This window comes from Magallana gigas, chromosome 9 (genome assembly GCF_963853765.1).
Source record: "Magallana gigas chromosome 9, xbMagGiga1.1, whole genome shotgun sequence".
Taxonomy (NCBI): Eukaryota; Metazoa; Mollusca; class Bivalvia; order Ostreida; family Ostreidae; genus Magallana; species Magallana gigas.
This window is the reverse complement of record NC_088861.1, coordinates 31,741,559-31,759,573: the sequence shown is the minus strand read 5'-3', so window position 1 is coordinate 31,759,573 and position 18,015 is coordinate 31,741,559. Positions and strand designations below refer to the sequence as shown.

Genomic DNA, 18,015 nt, shown 5'->3' with positions numbered 1-18,015 from the left:
ACATGTGGTAGGCAAACACAGAGAACAGATATCGGTAGCTCCACTCCGCAACAATATTACAAAGGCACGGTAGCTGTTCCATTTCTGGATCATTTATCAACTGAGCTCAATGACAGGTTAAACAAAGATGACAGTGTTGCATATGCTTTTGGCTGTGTTGTTCCAAAGCAAATGGTGACCCTGTCAGATTCAGAAATACAAAAGCTTTCTTCTGAATTTTTCTTCTGGGAATCGGACTTACATCTTCATCTTTACAAGATCTACTAGGGCATTTGTTGGAACGGAAGAGGGCTTGTGGGAAACTCGGTGAAAATGGCACCACAGCAGACAATCTCCTAGATACATACAGAATTGCATACGGAGACATTTTTCCAGATATCAAAACACTTCTTCACATTGGTTGCACCTTACCTGTCACCTCTTGTGAGGCCGAGCGCTTATTTTCTGGGCTTCTGGGCTTCGTTGCATTAAAAGCTTTATGCGAAGTACAATGAATGGTGACAGATTGTCGTCACTGGCCCTCATGCACTTACATCGTGCAAGAACTATCAATGCCAGTGAAATCTGCCAAAAATTTCCTTGAAATAAGGTTGTATCTTTTTACAATGCATCAATATGTTTGTAGGCTCTGTCGGACCCCACCCCCCCCCCTTGGAAAAATGTCTGGATCCGCGCCTGATATCTTTTATTAAATACTTTTAGCTTAATACAAGTCAACACTATTTCTTCCTTTTTCTTCGCTACTTTCTATACTGTTGTGGTCACATACCACTATTTTTAACCGGTGCTCATAATTCCATTCTAAAAAATTAATTTATGTATTATTTCAAAAATTCCAAGGGGTACTAAATGGTCGAACTTGGTTCCTTTTATGACATCCATGCCATTAAAAGAAGAAGGTTTGAAAAAAATACAGGCAGGGAAAATTTAGAAAAATTATTTTTATAGGCGCAATAGAAAGGGTGTAAAGAGGCCAATGTTTACACAAATTCCAAAGTGAGAGTAGGGGCTATTTTAGGGGCCATATCTCAGTCCCCTCTCGATTGATTTTCCTGTAGTTTGGATATGTTGTTGGACTAGTGACATTCTATAGGTATGCTGTATTTGAACTCATTTGAGCCGGTGAAATTTTTTATATGATTTATTTTTGTATAAAGAAATAAGAGGGAAATATAATTGTGGTCTGTGTTCTTTTGAGTCAATTTGTACCAATGAGCTGCACTCCGAACCCGAATGAAATTAGAAAATCGAGGGCATTCCGAACGGCGACCTATTTAAATTTTTGAATTTTTGCTGTATATATTAGATCAAGGCTCCAAAATATACTACTGGTAAGGTGCTCTCTCTCTCTCTCTCTCTCTCTCTCTCTCTCTCTCTCTCTCTCTCTCTCTTTCTCTATATGTATATAATTTATATTGTTCTAACACAAATTCAAAATTAATGGAGTAGTTCTATTTGCAGTTTACATCCCAAATGGGCAAAAATGAATCATACTTTACAACTGCTTTGCCTTGTGAGCTTGCTGTCGTTAAACGGAGAGGTACATTTTAAAATTAGCTTCATTAGGGATATAACGTGTTACCGATTTAATAATACTATGTGTGACTAATTAAATACATACAGGGTATTCATTTCTATTCTTATGTTTTCGATTTTAATCGATATGATTACGCTTAGTATAAAATAATAAACATTTAATAATTAATAAATAATCAATAATTTTATTACGAGTACGGTATAATGTGAGATTGTGTGTTTAGTTTGTGTGTGTAGGGGGGTGGGTGACCTATCTGCATTCTAACGATTTTTTACATGTTCATGTGAAAACAAGATACCTGGTATTTAAACTATGGATAATTAAAATGCATTTTAATTGTTGGAGCTGCCTGACTTTTTCAAAACAATTAAAAGTGCATGGCTCTTTAGTCTATAAAACGTTTATGAAGTAAAGGGTTAATTACAAGTCAAACACAATATCATGTACCAAGCGCACTCTAAGACTAGATTTTTTGTTAAGTCTCAATATAATTTAAAGGACTATGTGCGGTTTTATGCATTTTTTGCCCCCAAAATTAAAGTTTTTAAAAGCGCTTTAAAATTAAGTGTGAAGATAGTTAGAATCATATTAAAAATAAGGGTGCGAAAGGTTATCACCACAATGACGTCATAATGTAGAAATGACGTCATAAATATTACTTAATTTTGATAAATTGATGTTTTGAAGCAAAATATGGGTATTTTCCGATGGTTTTTCGATTGGGAAACATTGAGCGCAGGCTTGCTCAAGTACCACTTTTTAGTATAATGTGTATAATTATTGGAAGAAAAACATATGTTAAAATCTTACTTGAGCAGACCTGCCCTCTATACTTCCAAATGCAAAATTTAAAGCAAAAATGAGAATATATTCTCATCCGTTTGCAAATGTGCGGGAATAAGGTCATAAAGTTGACGTCATAGATAAATAGCCAATGAGCAATGGTGGTTAAAATCAAGATTAAAGTGATAGGCGTCCACTGTACAATGATTTATGAAGATTTTATTTTTATACGACACTATTTAAAAATTGGTTAAAATTGGGGGCAGGTATTAGACCATACCGCACATAGTCCTTTTAAATATTGTTAACATTCCTAGCTCTTCCTATTTTTACATACTAGGTTTCAGCGTTTACCGGATGCCAAAAATCAATTCTGACAGTAAGATATGTGCCCAGTTGTCCTAAAAACGAAGTGTCTTGGAAAGAGGCAGCGAGGAAAATGAACTGTGGATCAGTAACACAAAACTGTGCATCAAAAAGTCACAAATTTCAGTATCATTGTCTCATGAGTTTCCATATGAATGCGACTGTTGAAGTTTGCGCACTTAGTCGAACCATTTTTGGTACAGTACCTTCGTTGATACATAGTTAAATATATAATGACAAAACGTCAATTTAATAAATCGCCTAAATTGTGTAATATTTGATGTTTGGATCTTTTTTTTTATTTTTTACGAACTAGGTTACTGTGCGGAATTCGATATAAACGCGGCAGTGGTACAAGAAAACTATAATGCAGACTGCAAAACACACGATCCTTCCTGCCCGGAATATTATGACTCATCGGAAGCTTACAAATGCAAGTCAACTCCTTTAATTTTATCAAATTTTTCTTATTCTAATTTGAAAATTGTTCAATTATTCCATTTCTAATTTAAATCAATTATTATTTTTTATATAGTTAATGGTTACGGCAGGGCAAATTTTTTTATTTGCTAAATAATCATATCATGCAAACAACGATACCAAATTCCCTCGAAATTAAATTTGAGATACTGTCACATTAAATTTTTAAACTAAACTGAAAAATCCTTTTTCTCTCCTTTTATACGTTCTAACATTTGACTATTTTGCTTTATCTAGACCAATCCTGTTATGCATTGGTTCAAAGAAGGTCCCAAGCCGATGTCATCAAGCCTGCTGCTCTTATAGGATCCAGTGCTTCTTCGAATAGGTAAACTTTATTTCTTTATATTGTGGTGGAATGCTCAATCGAAGACTGGATTGTATATCTTAATATATGAAAGTACACTGATGCTGTTGTCTTTTCCAGCTTGCGTGGGAATAAACTGATGATGGGATTTAAAACAATCCTCCTTCTCGCGTTTCAAATCAAGATCAACAAACAATAATAACTTTTCTTAGATGCCCTTCTGTAATAACTACACCACTGTACGATAACACGACTTTCTTTATTTGTTTCAATATTATATTAATAATTTAATTTATTTACAATACTAAAGAAGTGTGTAGAAGGAATTAATATTTTTTTTTGTAATATGAACATGCAAAATTATTTTTTTTTTGCATAAATTTATACACAATTAGATGATTATTCATTGTATAATTATTGCAAAATGTGTACCGGTATTTAACGAGCATTGTATTTACTGCATGTGATAATTGAATATAACTATACCTTATTTACATGTACATTGTTAACTTTGAAGTATGTTTGCCTTCTCCAGGCTCGTCATTGTTTTTTTTTTTACTTACTAAACCGGTAAATAATTCATTTTTAAGAGTTGTTTTAGTTTTTATTTGAAAATTTAGCTCTGTTGATAACGTTAACTGGGTTTCTCAAAAATCGATCAGATTGTTAATAAGAATAATTTGAGTTGGGTATTTTTTCAAGTCCTGCCAAAAGGGGACAAAAGAATTAATAATGGCAGCCTATTTTTTATGTGGTGGAATACACACACACACGCGCGTGCGCGCGCGAGATGGTATATTTTTATTTGGGCAATATCTAATACTTTTGAGGTTTTCGATACTTTAATTGTTCAGTAATTGATCGTTACGTTTATTCGTTTGGTGTGTTTTTTATTACTATATTAAAAACATGAGCATTCAATCAGTTGTACTTTTAGGAACGCCAATTTGTGGAATCGTTAATTTACGAACTTTGGCTCACTTTATACGTACTATATTGTACAATATCTATGCGATGTGAATCGTTTCGATCCTCTCAAATTGTCGTTTAATTAACTGTATTCCATCTGTATCTCAAACGACCGTGTAGTGATCGACCAGCGCGCTAGGTTCAGTTCGATTCGTCATCGAAAGCAAGATTTTTGTCTTTTTTGTCTAGTCTAGATGGTGGAGTGGATTCCACAGTGTCCGCTCACTGCTAGGAGAGAAGGTTCCACAGGTCGTGAGTACAAGGCAGGAGTTCCAATATAGTGAATTTCCTTGTAATATATATATATATATATATATATATATATATATATATATATATATATATATATATATAATTATTTTTTTTCTCAATTCTACGACACGCTACACAAGATTTTGTATAAAAGAAGTCTAATTTAAATTAAATTTGGATTGTATTAATTAAATAATATTGTTTGATGAATTTGTTTCGCTTTCCAGCAGAGATGTTTGTTAATTTATCGTTAAAAGTTACATTTTTATTCGAATAAATTATCAAACTAATCAACTTGTTTTTTTTTAGCATTGCCAAAAAGTTACTGACACAAAGGTCAAACACGTCGATCGTAAACTTTTGATACAACGCACTTTAGAAAACTATGCACTTAAAATAAGGCCAAAAAAATATATTCTTGTTTCCTGTCACCTGACCAAAAAAATTAGGGTAGGTAGGTAGGGAAAAAAAATATTTTTAAAAAATATTTTATTTTTAAAAACTTGGTGCATGTTTGTTAAAATGACAAAGAAGGATATTCACAGTATACAGTACATTAATGATAACTTAAAATTTCCAAAGATCTTTGTACTATTGGTGCATGTTATGTATAGGAAACAACAAGCAAGCAAAGAAAAAAAATAGATTATTTTTTTTAAATTAAAAATAAAAACTAATATTATTTGCAAAATTTAATCTCCATGTGTATGAATGTATCCTTTTCTGGATAAATATTTCTGTATTGTATTAGCTTAATGTCAATATTAATTAAATCAGTCTCTGTACTTTCATGTTCTTGGGGGTATTAGTCCAACCCTTTGACCCACTTTCTTCCGTACGTTATGTAGAGGATCTGTTTTATTCTCAAGATGATACAGAAAGCAGTTTTTATGATAATTTTAACATTTATTGCAGTTATTAACTAATTACAGGTTATTAACTAACTGTAATATCAGGATTTAAAGTAATAAACATCGTTTTTGTAATTTCCAATACACAGTATGTTGTTGCATCACCCGTATTTATAACCCCTGAAGATAGATAGTCGCAAGTTAATAACCACAAGGTTAATTTATGCAGTAAAAATGTCTGTAGATTAGTTTTCTATCATTCTTTAGCCAGTAAGGTTAATGTACATGATTGTGAACTTTGAAGACTGGACACTTTCAATTCTCTTTATGAGGAAATTCTGGCGAAGTTACCGATCACCACCATGATCACAAAAAAAAACTTTTAGGGTCGGAAGGTAAAAGATAGGGTCGGTCGGGTGACAGGAAACAGGAATAAATTTTTTTTTTTGACCTAAAAATTCAAAGTACAACAAATTTTGAAAGAAGTCCACGCATTTTGATTTTTTTTTCACAGTGCGTTCAAATTTTAACGCATTTTGAAAAAGAATCTGCAGGGTTTGCTCGATATTCTCAAAAGTCCTTGAAAAATGATAGCTATAGTCTGTTTTAGGTTATTTATGCTGCACATTTGGACGATTTTTAATAAAAATACACATACTTGTGAAAGAAGTGCAATTGAAATAGTTTAGAAGGGCATGATCACGATTTCGGTCAAATTCTAGCATTGTATTGAAACCTGATTAAGTAACAGGGGCGTTTCGACTGAGAAATCTTGCAAATTGTTCATACTTTTGAACATCGTTTGAACCCTGAGGTATTCATAAATATCGAGCACATTAAGCAGAATGTGAATCGAGGATATCTTGGGAAAGAGTATAAGTATTTTAACCCAATTTACCTCATTAGATAAACCAAGGATTTTCATTATATCAAGAAGTTTCAGAATGAAAATGTATTCTCACAAGCTAATGTAGTCAACAATTTACAACAAGAGGCACATGGGCCACATCGCTCAACTGAGCAACATTAGGCATGATAAAATCAGCTTAAGGAAGGAGTCTTTTCTGGTTTTCGACTTGTCAAACGTAAATTTGATTAATTGTTCATTAAATCAAGATGAAAGGAAATTAAAATAGTGTATTTTTCTTTCTTTTTTACTATCATACAACTTGGCATAGAAAAATGTAATCAATGTTTAGAATGGAACAAGGACTATATTTTTGGCGTAATATTGGCGTAGGAAAATATCACATGTTGCGCAATTCAGAATTGCTGCAGATTATATATATATATATAATGAGTGTTTTAGCATTTTAAAAACAATAACAATAATGTTGGATTTTTTTTTACTAATGTGAACTAATAATATGATACTTGGGTTTCAGAATATGTTTTTAAAATATGATTTGCCTATCAAATAACATTTTTATAAGCTTTTTAAAGCGCCCATTCTATACATTGATATTTGTGAAAAAATCACTAAAATCAGTTTTTAGCTCACCTGAGCTGAAAGCTCAAGTGAGCTTTTCTGATCACCTTTTGTCCGTCGTCCGTCTGTCCGTCTGTCCGTCCGTCCGTCTGTCCGTCTGTCCGTCTGTAAACTTTTTACATTTTAAACTTCTTCTCTAAAACCACTTATCTAATTTCAACCAAATTTGGCACAAAGCATCCTTATGGGAGGGCGAATATAAATTGCAGAAATAAAAGTCCGATCTGTATTCAAAGCGGAGAAAACCTTGAAATTGTAGAAAAAGGGGGGTGCATTTTTAAAAATCTTCTTCTCAAGAACTACCGAGGCAAATTCAACGTAGTTCAGCATAAATTATCCTTATGGGAAGGAAAATATAAATTGCAAAAATTAAGTGGTAATTCTGTTTCAAATCTGAGTTATTACGAAAATAATAATAAAGGAAAGGCGTGTTTCAATCAGTTTAATAGGTTCGGGTTCGGCATACAATAAAATGGGTAGACAAGACTTGGCCTGGGTAAAACAAAATATTAGCAGTTATTAATCTGCCAATCTCATTAAAATTTCAGGATATTTGATGGACTAGTATATTTGTATTCGCTGTAAATATTGCTGCAAAATAATGCGTATTTGGAATTGACGATTGCCGATCTGCCCCGGCTTTTATTTTGCCACGGCCCGGGTTTGCATACCCATTTTACCAAGACTCGTATTCCATACTTCTAAAACGAGGTTCTTTGTTTAAAGCAGCCATGACATTATACGAAAAAGGTTCGATCTGACTATGATGAATTTGCTTGTTGTGCAACAGTTCGCGTATGAAGGGAAATTTTGAAACATGCAAAATATATTGGTGCCGATTTTGTGAAATAAATTGAGGCTAGATATTTCAATGCGTTGACAGTTTTCACACATGACGTTGGTGCTAGCTTGTTCTAATTTTCGTTTCGTTTTCATTATTTATGCTTTGTTACCTGGAAACTATCGTCTGTATTTCGTGATTTTTACGTATTAAATCAAACAGAGAATTCGTTAAATCAAACAGTTAACTGTTTACCTGCGCAAATTAAGCAAAATCTGATGTAGGGGTAGGTGCCTACTGAAATACAATTTATTCTATCGGTAATTCGGCATTATCTTTTGCGTAATGGCAGATTAATGCAATAGGTTTTGTTGAGATGCTCGGCATTTTCTCGAGTTTATTCAGTTTAAATAGAGTTTGATATCGCTGACGGAAATATGTAGGTATATACATGTAATATATATATGAATAATTTCGAAAAAATAAATTGTGTTCTTTATTTGTTATACATGTAGTGCATGTTTCTTGTGTTTAATTGTTTACAGTTTCTATTTACTAACCATATTTGAGTGTTAAGCTTCGAATTATAAGCAAGATACAAAGATTTGCTCACAATTCTATGTTTGTACACATATCTTAAAAACTAAAGATTAAAAAAGTAAAAAATTTGTCAATATTTATTAAGAAAATTTTCAAAGTCTGTTCTTCCAGAAACCAACGTATTGTAAACTTAACCTTTTTAGCTCACCTGAGGGTGGGGCCACAATGGGGGGTCGAAGTTTAACAAATGAATATATAGAGTAAATCTTTAAAAATCTTCTTCTCAGAAACTAATCAGCCAGGAAAGCTAAAACTTGTGTGAAAGCATCATCAGGTAATGTAGATTCAAATTTGTAAAAAAATCATGACCCCCGGGGGTAGGGTGGGGCCACAATGGGAGATTGAAGTTTAACATAGGAATATATAGAGTAAATCTTTAAAAATCTTCTCAGAAACTAATCGGCCATGAAAGCTGAAACTTGTGTGGAAGCATCCTCAGGTAGTGTAGATTCAAAGTTGTGAAAATAATAACCCCTGGGGATAGGGTGGGGTCACAATGGGGGTCGAATTTTAACATATGATTATATAGAGTAAATCTTTAAAAATCTTCTTCTCAGAAACTAATTAGCCAGGAAAGCTGAAACTTGTGTAGAAGCATCCTCAGGTAGTGTAAATTCAAATTTGTGAAAATCATAACCCTGGGGGTAGGTTTGGGCCACAATGGGAGGTCGATGTTTTACATAGGAATAAACAGAGTTAATCTTTAAAAATCTTCCTCTCAGAAACTAATCAGTCAGGAAAGCTGAAACTTGTGTGAAAGCATCCTCAGGTAGTGTAGATTCAAAGTTGTGAAAATCATGATCCCCAGGGGTAGGGTGGGGCCACAATGGGGGTCAAAGTTTAACAAAGGAATATATAGGGTAAATCTTTAAAAATCTTCTCAGAAACTAATCAGCCAGATGATTCTTTATAATTGTTAAGACTTTGGCCCCAGAACAATTCTTTGGCCTCACGAGAAGGTTCAGAGGTTGATGTACGTTTATATCCCATATATAAACTATTGTTAAGGATCTTTTTGAGAACTGCAATACTCAACATATGATATGACTATAAAATCATCCTGTTAGAAAAGGGACCAATGATTATAAACATAAGAATATCCAGGGGAAAATGGATTTTATTTATACAGGATCTACATGTATTATTGTACATTGTCCAGATAGTTTGTATTATGACTCCATTAAGCTGATTTTACCATACCTATTGTTCCTCAGGTGAGCGATGTGGCCCATGGGCCTCTTGTTCTCTCTTATGAAAGTGTCAATATATTAGCTTTTCTGTCAATTTAAATCTTTATATAAAGTCTTCATAAAACATAAAAATTAGAAATATTTTATTATTGGAAGCATTAAAAAAATAATCAAAATTTCTTCAAAATTTAAGAAAATTAGAGGAAATGCGGGCTAAGCAATATCAATTTAAGTATAAATATTTATTCCAATTTAGTAGTAAAAGCTGATAGACACTCTCATGGTCTATGATTTCATTGAAGATTTGAATCTTCAAATCTTAAACAAATGTCTACAGAACTATAAAGAGCTACACTAATTTTTATCACTCTTTAAGTTGACGAAAAAGGTAGTGACCTTGACCTGACCTTTATAGGAAAACAAAAAGGTCAAATTTAATTAAACTGATAGAATCATTAAGTAATATGATCAGTTTGACTGTGTCAAAATTCCATGCATATCTTATTATAAGAAGTTTGTTTGATAATTAAAAGACTCCATCCTTAATGGAGTCATAATACAACATTAATATCTGAACAGTGTTGTATAATACGTGGCGATCCTGAATGAATAAAAATTCATTTCCCCCTGAATATTTTTATGTTTATAATCAAGTCCCTTTTCTAACAGGATGATTTTATAGTCATATCACATGTTGAGCATTGCAGATCTCAAAAAAATTCTAAACAATTGTTTTATATGGGATATGAACCCGCAGCACTGGTTAAGGTTTACTTTGACCAGAAATTACAGGAAATGTTAACTATGACATCACACAAAACAACAAATCCTCAAAAATGCCAATAAACAAAGAAATTACCGATTGTTATGGGTACGAAAACATTAAAGAGACAGTACAGCTGAAAACACATGTGTGAATAACATTAGATTTACCTATTGTATAGTTAGGAAATAAGAAATAACGTTTATTGTAATAGTTGAAATACACGAAAATCCCTTTCACATATTTAATTAACGTAATTATGAGCTTCCGGAAATTCAAGGGTCGTACAAACCTGAATAATTTTATATCGTTTATTTGTACCACGTGGACTTTGAATGACAGTAATTGACACGTGCTGAAAACTACAAGATCTTCGTTCGACTAAGGTCATCATGGAAAACGAGGTTAAAGCGATTCTCTAAATGAAACATATCCTTTCTTACTCGATAATTTACAAATGGTTTACTAATTTAGGTTCATTTTAAAGTGAATAGACATAAATATGTCAAATAACCCCTCAAGGGGCCTCATTTATAAAAATAGATTTAGGTTGTAGCAACTCCTATGATAAACACGAAAAATACATGCTTACAAAATAATAGTTGTGGTTATTTTAAAAACTTTGAACAGTTATTACCTATGAGAAGTAAAAGAGACATATTTTTATCAACAAACATGTCCAAGAGATTCTTCGTTAGCCCTGCATGTGTTTTGTTTACAGTAAATACGCATGCGTAATAGTATAGAAGGCTGAACCCCGAACACGTTGCGATGTATTTATATGATAGGTTATACGTAATTATTAATTTTAATGAAATAATTAGATTTATTGCATGGAGAACTTTGTAATTTTCTGAAAGTTTATACATTCATGGGTGGTACAAAAATACCGAACCCGATCGGAAAATTTTTTCAAGTCGGTTTTTTGATAAGATGCGCTGTACTGTCTCTTCAAACTACATTCAAAATTACCTATGCGTGCAACTTTGTAGTCAAATAAGTCCAACAGCAATAAATATAAACAACAAACTGATGGCGGTGCACTTGTCGATGTGACGTCATACTGTAAATTTTGACGCATATTTTGTGTAGAGAGAGGCGGGTCAAGCAATTTTTAAACATGGAAAAACGCATTTTACAAATGAACGGAGCACAATCTTAAAACAATTATCATTACCATTAAATCTTATCTATTATGCTTCTTTCGGCATGTTATTATTTTTTAGAGCGTGTATTATTTCTTTTCTTGAGTGTAAACTATACATGTTCAATGTGTTTTACATAGGAAAGCCCACCTAAATCCGCTTTTTACAAGCCTAGGGCATACACTAAACGGATTATTGCGATCTTTTGGATATAAATCAAGGAAATATTGAATTCATTAAAAAGTGCTGCTGCTTTGATGAAATCAATAAAATGTCAAGTAAAATATCAAGCGAATGTCATATAAATTCTAACCGGGGCTCATTTCTTTAATATTTATTTTAATAAAAGAAGAACTTTATACAAAGTAGCAGCACTTTTCAGAATATATTAGAAAAGTAGAATTTAACTAGACACGATCTTGTTGCGAGCAACGAGGAGGTCGTCCGTGTGATATTTTGAAGAGAATATGACCTTAACTTTGATATTCGTCAACAAAAAAAAAGTACAACAGTATTTTTTAATCAATCACACATACTTTGTATGATAATATCTAAGTCAAACCCTTGAATCAAATTTTCTGAACTTATAACACTTGGTGTGTACCTTGCCAAAGTTTATTCATGTACTGGAAAGTCTCCTCCTCTGCCTATGGAGCCTGTATTTCAATGTGTATTTAAAATCAAACTTGGCAACATTTATATTTCTATTTATTATTATTATAATATTTGAACCCACAGAATCAATTTACTTTCGTATGCGTGTAAGTGCATGAATATTATCTTAATTAACTGTAAACTTTAAATAGGTGGCAGAGCGATAACATTAAGCTCACTACCGAAGAGTTGTGTTTCCGCCCCCCCCCCCTCCCCCCCCCCCCCCCAGTTATATGCACGTACACATCGCTTTGATCAAATGGTATAGTATAGTTTATTAGCTCAAAACCACATGGTTTATAGGCATTTTATGAATAAATGTAAATACATAATCAATGTGAACAAATTTGCCAGTACACAGACATAATTATCTGTCATGATAATTAAGATATTACCATAACTGTACGATGTAATAATCAAAATTAAGACACATGTATATATAATACATATATTATCACATTAGGTCGAAGAAAGTATATATATTAATTAAGAGAAATTATTTCTATATACTCTGTGGCTTTCTGAAGAAAAATACATAGTTTATTTAATTGCTTCTTATTTCTCAAACTAAGCAACTGGACAAGCTTGAAACAAGAAGGCTTCGACCAGTGATACTTTTTAAATAAATATTGATACAATGTAAATAATACTGTATTTTGGGCATTCTAGGATGAAGTGGAATTCATATTTAATCCTTTTAAGAGCACAAAAAACGCAAATGCGATGTGAACGTGCATGCAGGTTAGTTACAACGACCTTGTTCAATTGCAAGTCTATGTGCAGACAATATATATTTTTTCAGAAAGTGAACATTATTTTTCAGATATACATGCTTGTATACGTAACATTTAGAGCAACATTCAAAAAATGTGTCTCTTTCCTGGACAAAAACATCAAATAGTCTTTGATAATTTTCTAAAAAAAGTTTTACTTTGTTTTTGAACAGTTTGTGCATACCAAACATTACTAATAAAAACTAACGGAGCATAACATTTCTTTAAAGCTATAAAAATCCAAGAGTTTTCACATTGGGTGGAATACATTTCCTCATATATGTTTTTAAATATACAATTTTGCGTATTTAGAATTTGCATCCAATTTTTCAATGATTTTTAATTTCTGAAAATAATTAAAGGCAAACGACCAAGTTCTGTTTATATCATAAAATTGGGTGTGGACCTGAACACTCTAAGTATGAGTTTACAGAATCGAGTATGGACACGTTCAACGTCCTTTCCTATATGAAAACCCCACACCTCGGCACCGTAATTAAGGACACTGGCGACATATGTATCAAATACTTTTAGTTTCGACTCAATAGTTAGAAAAAATATTCTTACATGTTCTAAGTATTTTTTTTTTTTTTTTTTTTTTTTTTTTTAATACCATTTATTGATTCCTTATAAACAAGTACATATCAGAAAATAGCATATGGTGAAAACAGAGTTACAATATATATCAGGTTTTTATAAACTAAAAATGTACACTGTATATATATATGAGATAATCAGAAAAAAAGGGGAAAAAAATCAATATATGTTGAAAAAACGTATACGATATATATCAAGTTTTATGGGGAAAAAAATGTTACATGTACACCGTACGTACATTTAAACATGTATGTGTTAATCAAAAAAAAGTGAGAGAGATAAATCCTTGCATTGATAATTTACATGTGATTTTTTTTTTATATTTTGGCCCACACATAACAAAGGGTTTCCCTACCATCAGTCAAAGTCTGTGTCCATGTTAGAAACCCTTGTATACAACAGAGGGACTGTCTCCCTCGGAGGGTGGGCGTATATAAATATATATATACATACATAATAGATATAAGCATAAGTACATATTCATAGCATAAATGAATATTCATAGTAAAAATGCAAAATTTTGAAAAAGTTTCTTTTCTTTCATTTGATGTAAAAAAGATAGAACAGAACAATAAGATAAAGTATTCTCTTTAATATACATTCTTAACGATTGGCTTGTTTCTTCTAAGTTTTCGACTCTACAGAACATTTTATATTTGTAAATTCTGAATGCAATAAATGAGAGGAAGATATTATAAAGCTTTGTTGTTTCGTTATCATCAACAAAAAAGCCAACAATGACATTTTTCCAAACAATAGTAAAATTTAAGCATTGGCTTGCCATATGCCAAACATGTTTTACATTTACACAATCAAAAATTAGATGCTGTGCATTTTCTATCTCGGTTCTACATATTTTGCATTTGTTATTTACCCCTTTATTCCACTTACTGATTAACAGATTATTACTTAGTAAATTGTTTAGAAGTTTATAATTAAATTCCGCAATACTTTTATCTTTGACATTTTTAATTTTGTTGAAATATATTGATTTCCAAATTTCCTTATCTTGGATCTGGAAATCCCTACCAAGCTTTCCTTGTGAAATTGGACTTTGAAATTTGAGCTTTACAAGCTTCGAATAAAAACATTTAGTTTTGTATTCTTCGTCTTTATGTTGCATTTTAATATAGGGGATTTTAGAAAAATCATACATGAATTCAAATTTCTTAAACACTTTTTGTATTATTTTATACTCGCAGATCCAATTTCTTTTTTTGTTTAACCTATCAAATATATCTCTTGTACTTTTTAATTTACCATTTTCTTCAAAGATATCTTTAACATACAGTATTCCGCTTTTAATCCATTCATCAAAACATATCGTTTTACCTTTAAAAGTAAATGAAGTATTCGACCAAATTGGTTGTAATAAAAACGATTCGGTATTTATTGATCTGTCATTATTTTGCTTAAAATCTTTACATAGATTAAAACAGGTAAAAACTTGCTTATAAAATTCTGGAAAGTTTTTTAGTATACCATAATTTTCAGTCGATATTTCTGTTGTGCTCATTAAATAGTTTATATTGATATTCAGCGCTTTACAGAGACTATCTATATATTTTTTTACAACATGATTAGTTGTAATTAGGCGGGCAATCCACGTTGCCTTTATAGCCTTTAATTTAGAGTCTATGTCGGTAATGCCTATACCGCCATCCATAATATCACCTATCATCGTATTTCGTTTGATTCTGTCTGTTTTATTCCATATGAAATTGTATATTACTCTATTTATATCATTCACATAATTTCTTCCGGGAAGTTCTAAAATACTAGAAACATATATAAGTTTAGGTAAGGCAAGAGAATTAACTACAGTAACTTTACCGAATAATGTTAATTTTCTCTTTTTCCATGATTCAAACAAAATTTCAATATCGTGGTAAATCTTCATCCAGTTTTTATTATAACACTCGATTTTGTCGTGTCCTACAAAAATACCTAAGCATTTTACAGCTTGTTTAGCTACTTTAATACCTTCTAGATTTTCGAACTGGTCTTTTAAATTTCCTAACAATATGCATTCAGTTTTTGATAGGTTTATCTTTGATCCAGCTAATTTGCAAAATTTATCTATGGTGCCAATAGCATGTTTCATGGATTCTATATCTCCTAAAGTAACCGTCATATCGTCCGCGTGCTGTACATTTTTTATTTCATCTTGTAAATTTTTCGAGGTAAATCCATGTATTAAATTATTTTCTTTAATTTTACTTGATAAAATTTCCGCAACAAATAAATATAATATAGCAGAAATCGGACACCCTTGTCTTATACCTCTATTCATTGCGCATGTTTTTGAAATCCATCCATTATTTTTTAAACGGAAAACGGGGTTTTTATAAAGGATTTTTATCCATTTTATAAAATCTGGTCCAAAATTAAATTTTTTCAAAGTTTTAAAAAGAAAATTCCATTCAACTGAGTCGAAAGCTTTTTCAAAGTCTAGGAATAGTAATATACCGTTTTGATTATTATTTTCACAATATTCGAAAATATCAAGAATAAACCTTGCGTTGCTTCCAATATATCTTCCTTTTATATATGCTGTTTGTTCATTTCCTATATAGTTATCAATAACCTTTTGCAGACGGCGAGCAAATATAAAGGCAATTATTTTGTAATCAGTATTAGTGAGACTAATTGGTCTATAGTTTGTAAGCTGTGACCGTTCTCCTTTTTTGTGAATTAAAGATAATACAGCAAGTCGTTGTGAAAATGTCATTTCGTCTAAACTGAATATTTCTTTAAGCATATTATGAAAGAGTATTGATATTTTATCCCAGAAACATTGATAGAATTCAACTGGTAATCCGTCTAACCCTGGTGATTTATTATGTTGTTCTAAGTATACCAAACATGCATTTGCTACCTTTTTGAGACCGTAATTTTTGTGTTAGATTAAATTTACCTTTTTACTCAAGGTCATGCCTAAATAGATAGCTCGACCAGTTGCCCATTATAAGACCATTTGTAACATTTAGATAATTGTGTTCCTTTTTGGAATTTACATCAATATTCCAACTTTCACAGTAATCAGGCAAATTATCTAACATAGTGTAATGTGAATTATTTACTGCATCACATTTTATGAAAGTAAATATAATTGAAAGATTGACAATTTTAAACAAGTCTGTTCCTAGAAAACTTATTAAGGTATCCGTGTAAACTGGGCACATTTGAAATTTGAATTTGATTATTAGGTAACGTTTAGTGTAACCATTGTCTTTACATATCTTTTATGCCATATACACATTTATTGTTGATACGTAATAATGATATCGAATGTCGCAAGTACGGTGTTTAAGTGAGGCATTTCAAGTATCTTTTATTTCATTTTTTAATTCTTTCTTTATTTTCTGGGTTTTATTATTTTATTTTATTTATTTTTTTTGCAAAAGAAATTTACTGCAAAGTATTAAAAAAGATATTATTATACCTCAACATGATTATTCTATATACCGCGTCATCTGATTGGTTTAGAAAGTCGCGTGAAAGGGCGAACAAAACGTCGTGAATCCTGGGGAGTAAATATCATATTCCACCTCATCGGAAACCTCAGGATTTATCATTCCATGTGTAGGAAAAAGCCGAAATAAGCATACTACGTAACTCAAAAAGGATTCATTCTAAAATGTTGAAAAGTTTTAGGCATTTCATATATCAGAACATAACTCCAAACATATATGATTCGAATTTATAACAAATAAGGAAGGAATTTATATAATAAGGAAGTAAAAAATTCGATATATATGTCTGACAATATGCATGTATATCAACATTAGCACTTACAATTTCCTCAATACCACTTCAGATACTATAATAATTATCTCTTGCTTCGAGTTGAATTAATTGTGGTTCATGTTCCGTTTCTCTTAGTTTGATACCAAAGGAGGCGGCATATAATATCATCAGGAGAATACACAGCCCTACCAATATAATTATCGATATTCGAATTGATGACGCCCAGCTGTCATCAATAGTCGGCATGTCATCAATAGTTGGCGTAGAGATGTATGTACTCGGCGATGGTGGGTAATCACAGTTTTGTATGGATCTGCCTTCCACAATTGAAACATGTTTACTAGATCTTGAACCCAAGTCTTGGTTAAGATTAACAATGGCTTCCTCTTTTGGAACTGCAGACATTTGTGTAACGAAAGCTGCTGGAATAAAGAATATAAAAGATATTGATGATGCTTAATGACATTCATTGCGTTTGGTGACTTTATTGGATAACCTTTAGGATGGTAAATGGGCGGTTACAAGTCAAGGGCGCAAGATTGAATTCATTTAGAAAGATAATCATCATGCATAGAAGCTATACATGTACATCTAAAAAGTAATGGTAAGATAAAGCACAATTTAAGAAATTGTCAAGCACGGGAACACTAAAAATTGTAAAATTTTCTGGACAACCAGCCCCTTCCTCAGGACAGAATAATCAAAAAACATTAAAAATTATTTAGTAC

At 31.7% G+C, this 18,015-nt stretch overlaps 1 protein-coding gene across 4 annotated transcripts; it reads left to right on the top strand.

The window, feature by feature from the left end:
* Positions 1 to 669: 669 nt before the first annotated feature.
* LOC136269434 (uncharacterized) lies at positions 670 to 17,582 on the top strand. Of its 4 annotated transcripts, XR_010708980.1 has the most exons (7): positions 1,079 to 1,093; positions 1,199 to 1,331; positions 1,462 to 1,540; positions 2,661 to 2,883; positions 3,003 to 3,119; positions 3,404 to 3,494; positions 3,594 to 4,365. XR_010708980.1 is itself a non-coding variant. In XM_066070480.1 (6 exons), the coding sequence occupies exons 2-6, from the start codon at positions 1,484 to 1,486 to the stop codon at positions 17,580 to 17,582; spliced, it is 648 nt and encodes a 215-aa protein (XP_065926552.1). In that variant the 5' UTR covers positions 670 to 1,093; positions 1,462 to 1,483. The 4 variants fall into 4 exon arrangements, 3 of the variants coding, with proteins under 3 accessions (XP_065926552.1, XP_034335307.2, XP_065926553.1); XM_066070480.1 differs by lacking the exons at positions 1,199 to 1,331; positions 3,594 to 4,365 and adding an exon at positions 17,423 to 17,582 and having other exon boundaries at positions 670 to 1,093; XM_034479416.2 differs by lacking the exons at positions 1,079 to 1,093; positions 3,594 to 4,365 and adding an exon at positions 17,423 to 17,582 and having other exon boundaries at positions 1,113 to 1,331.
* The last annotated feature ends 433 nt before the right edge of the window (positions 17,583 to 18,015 follow it).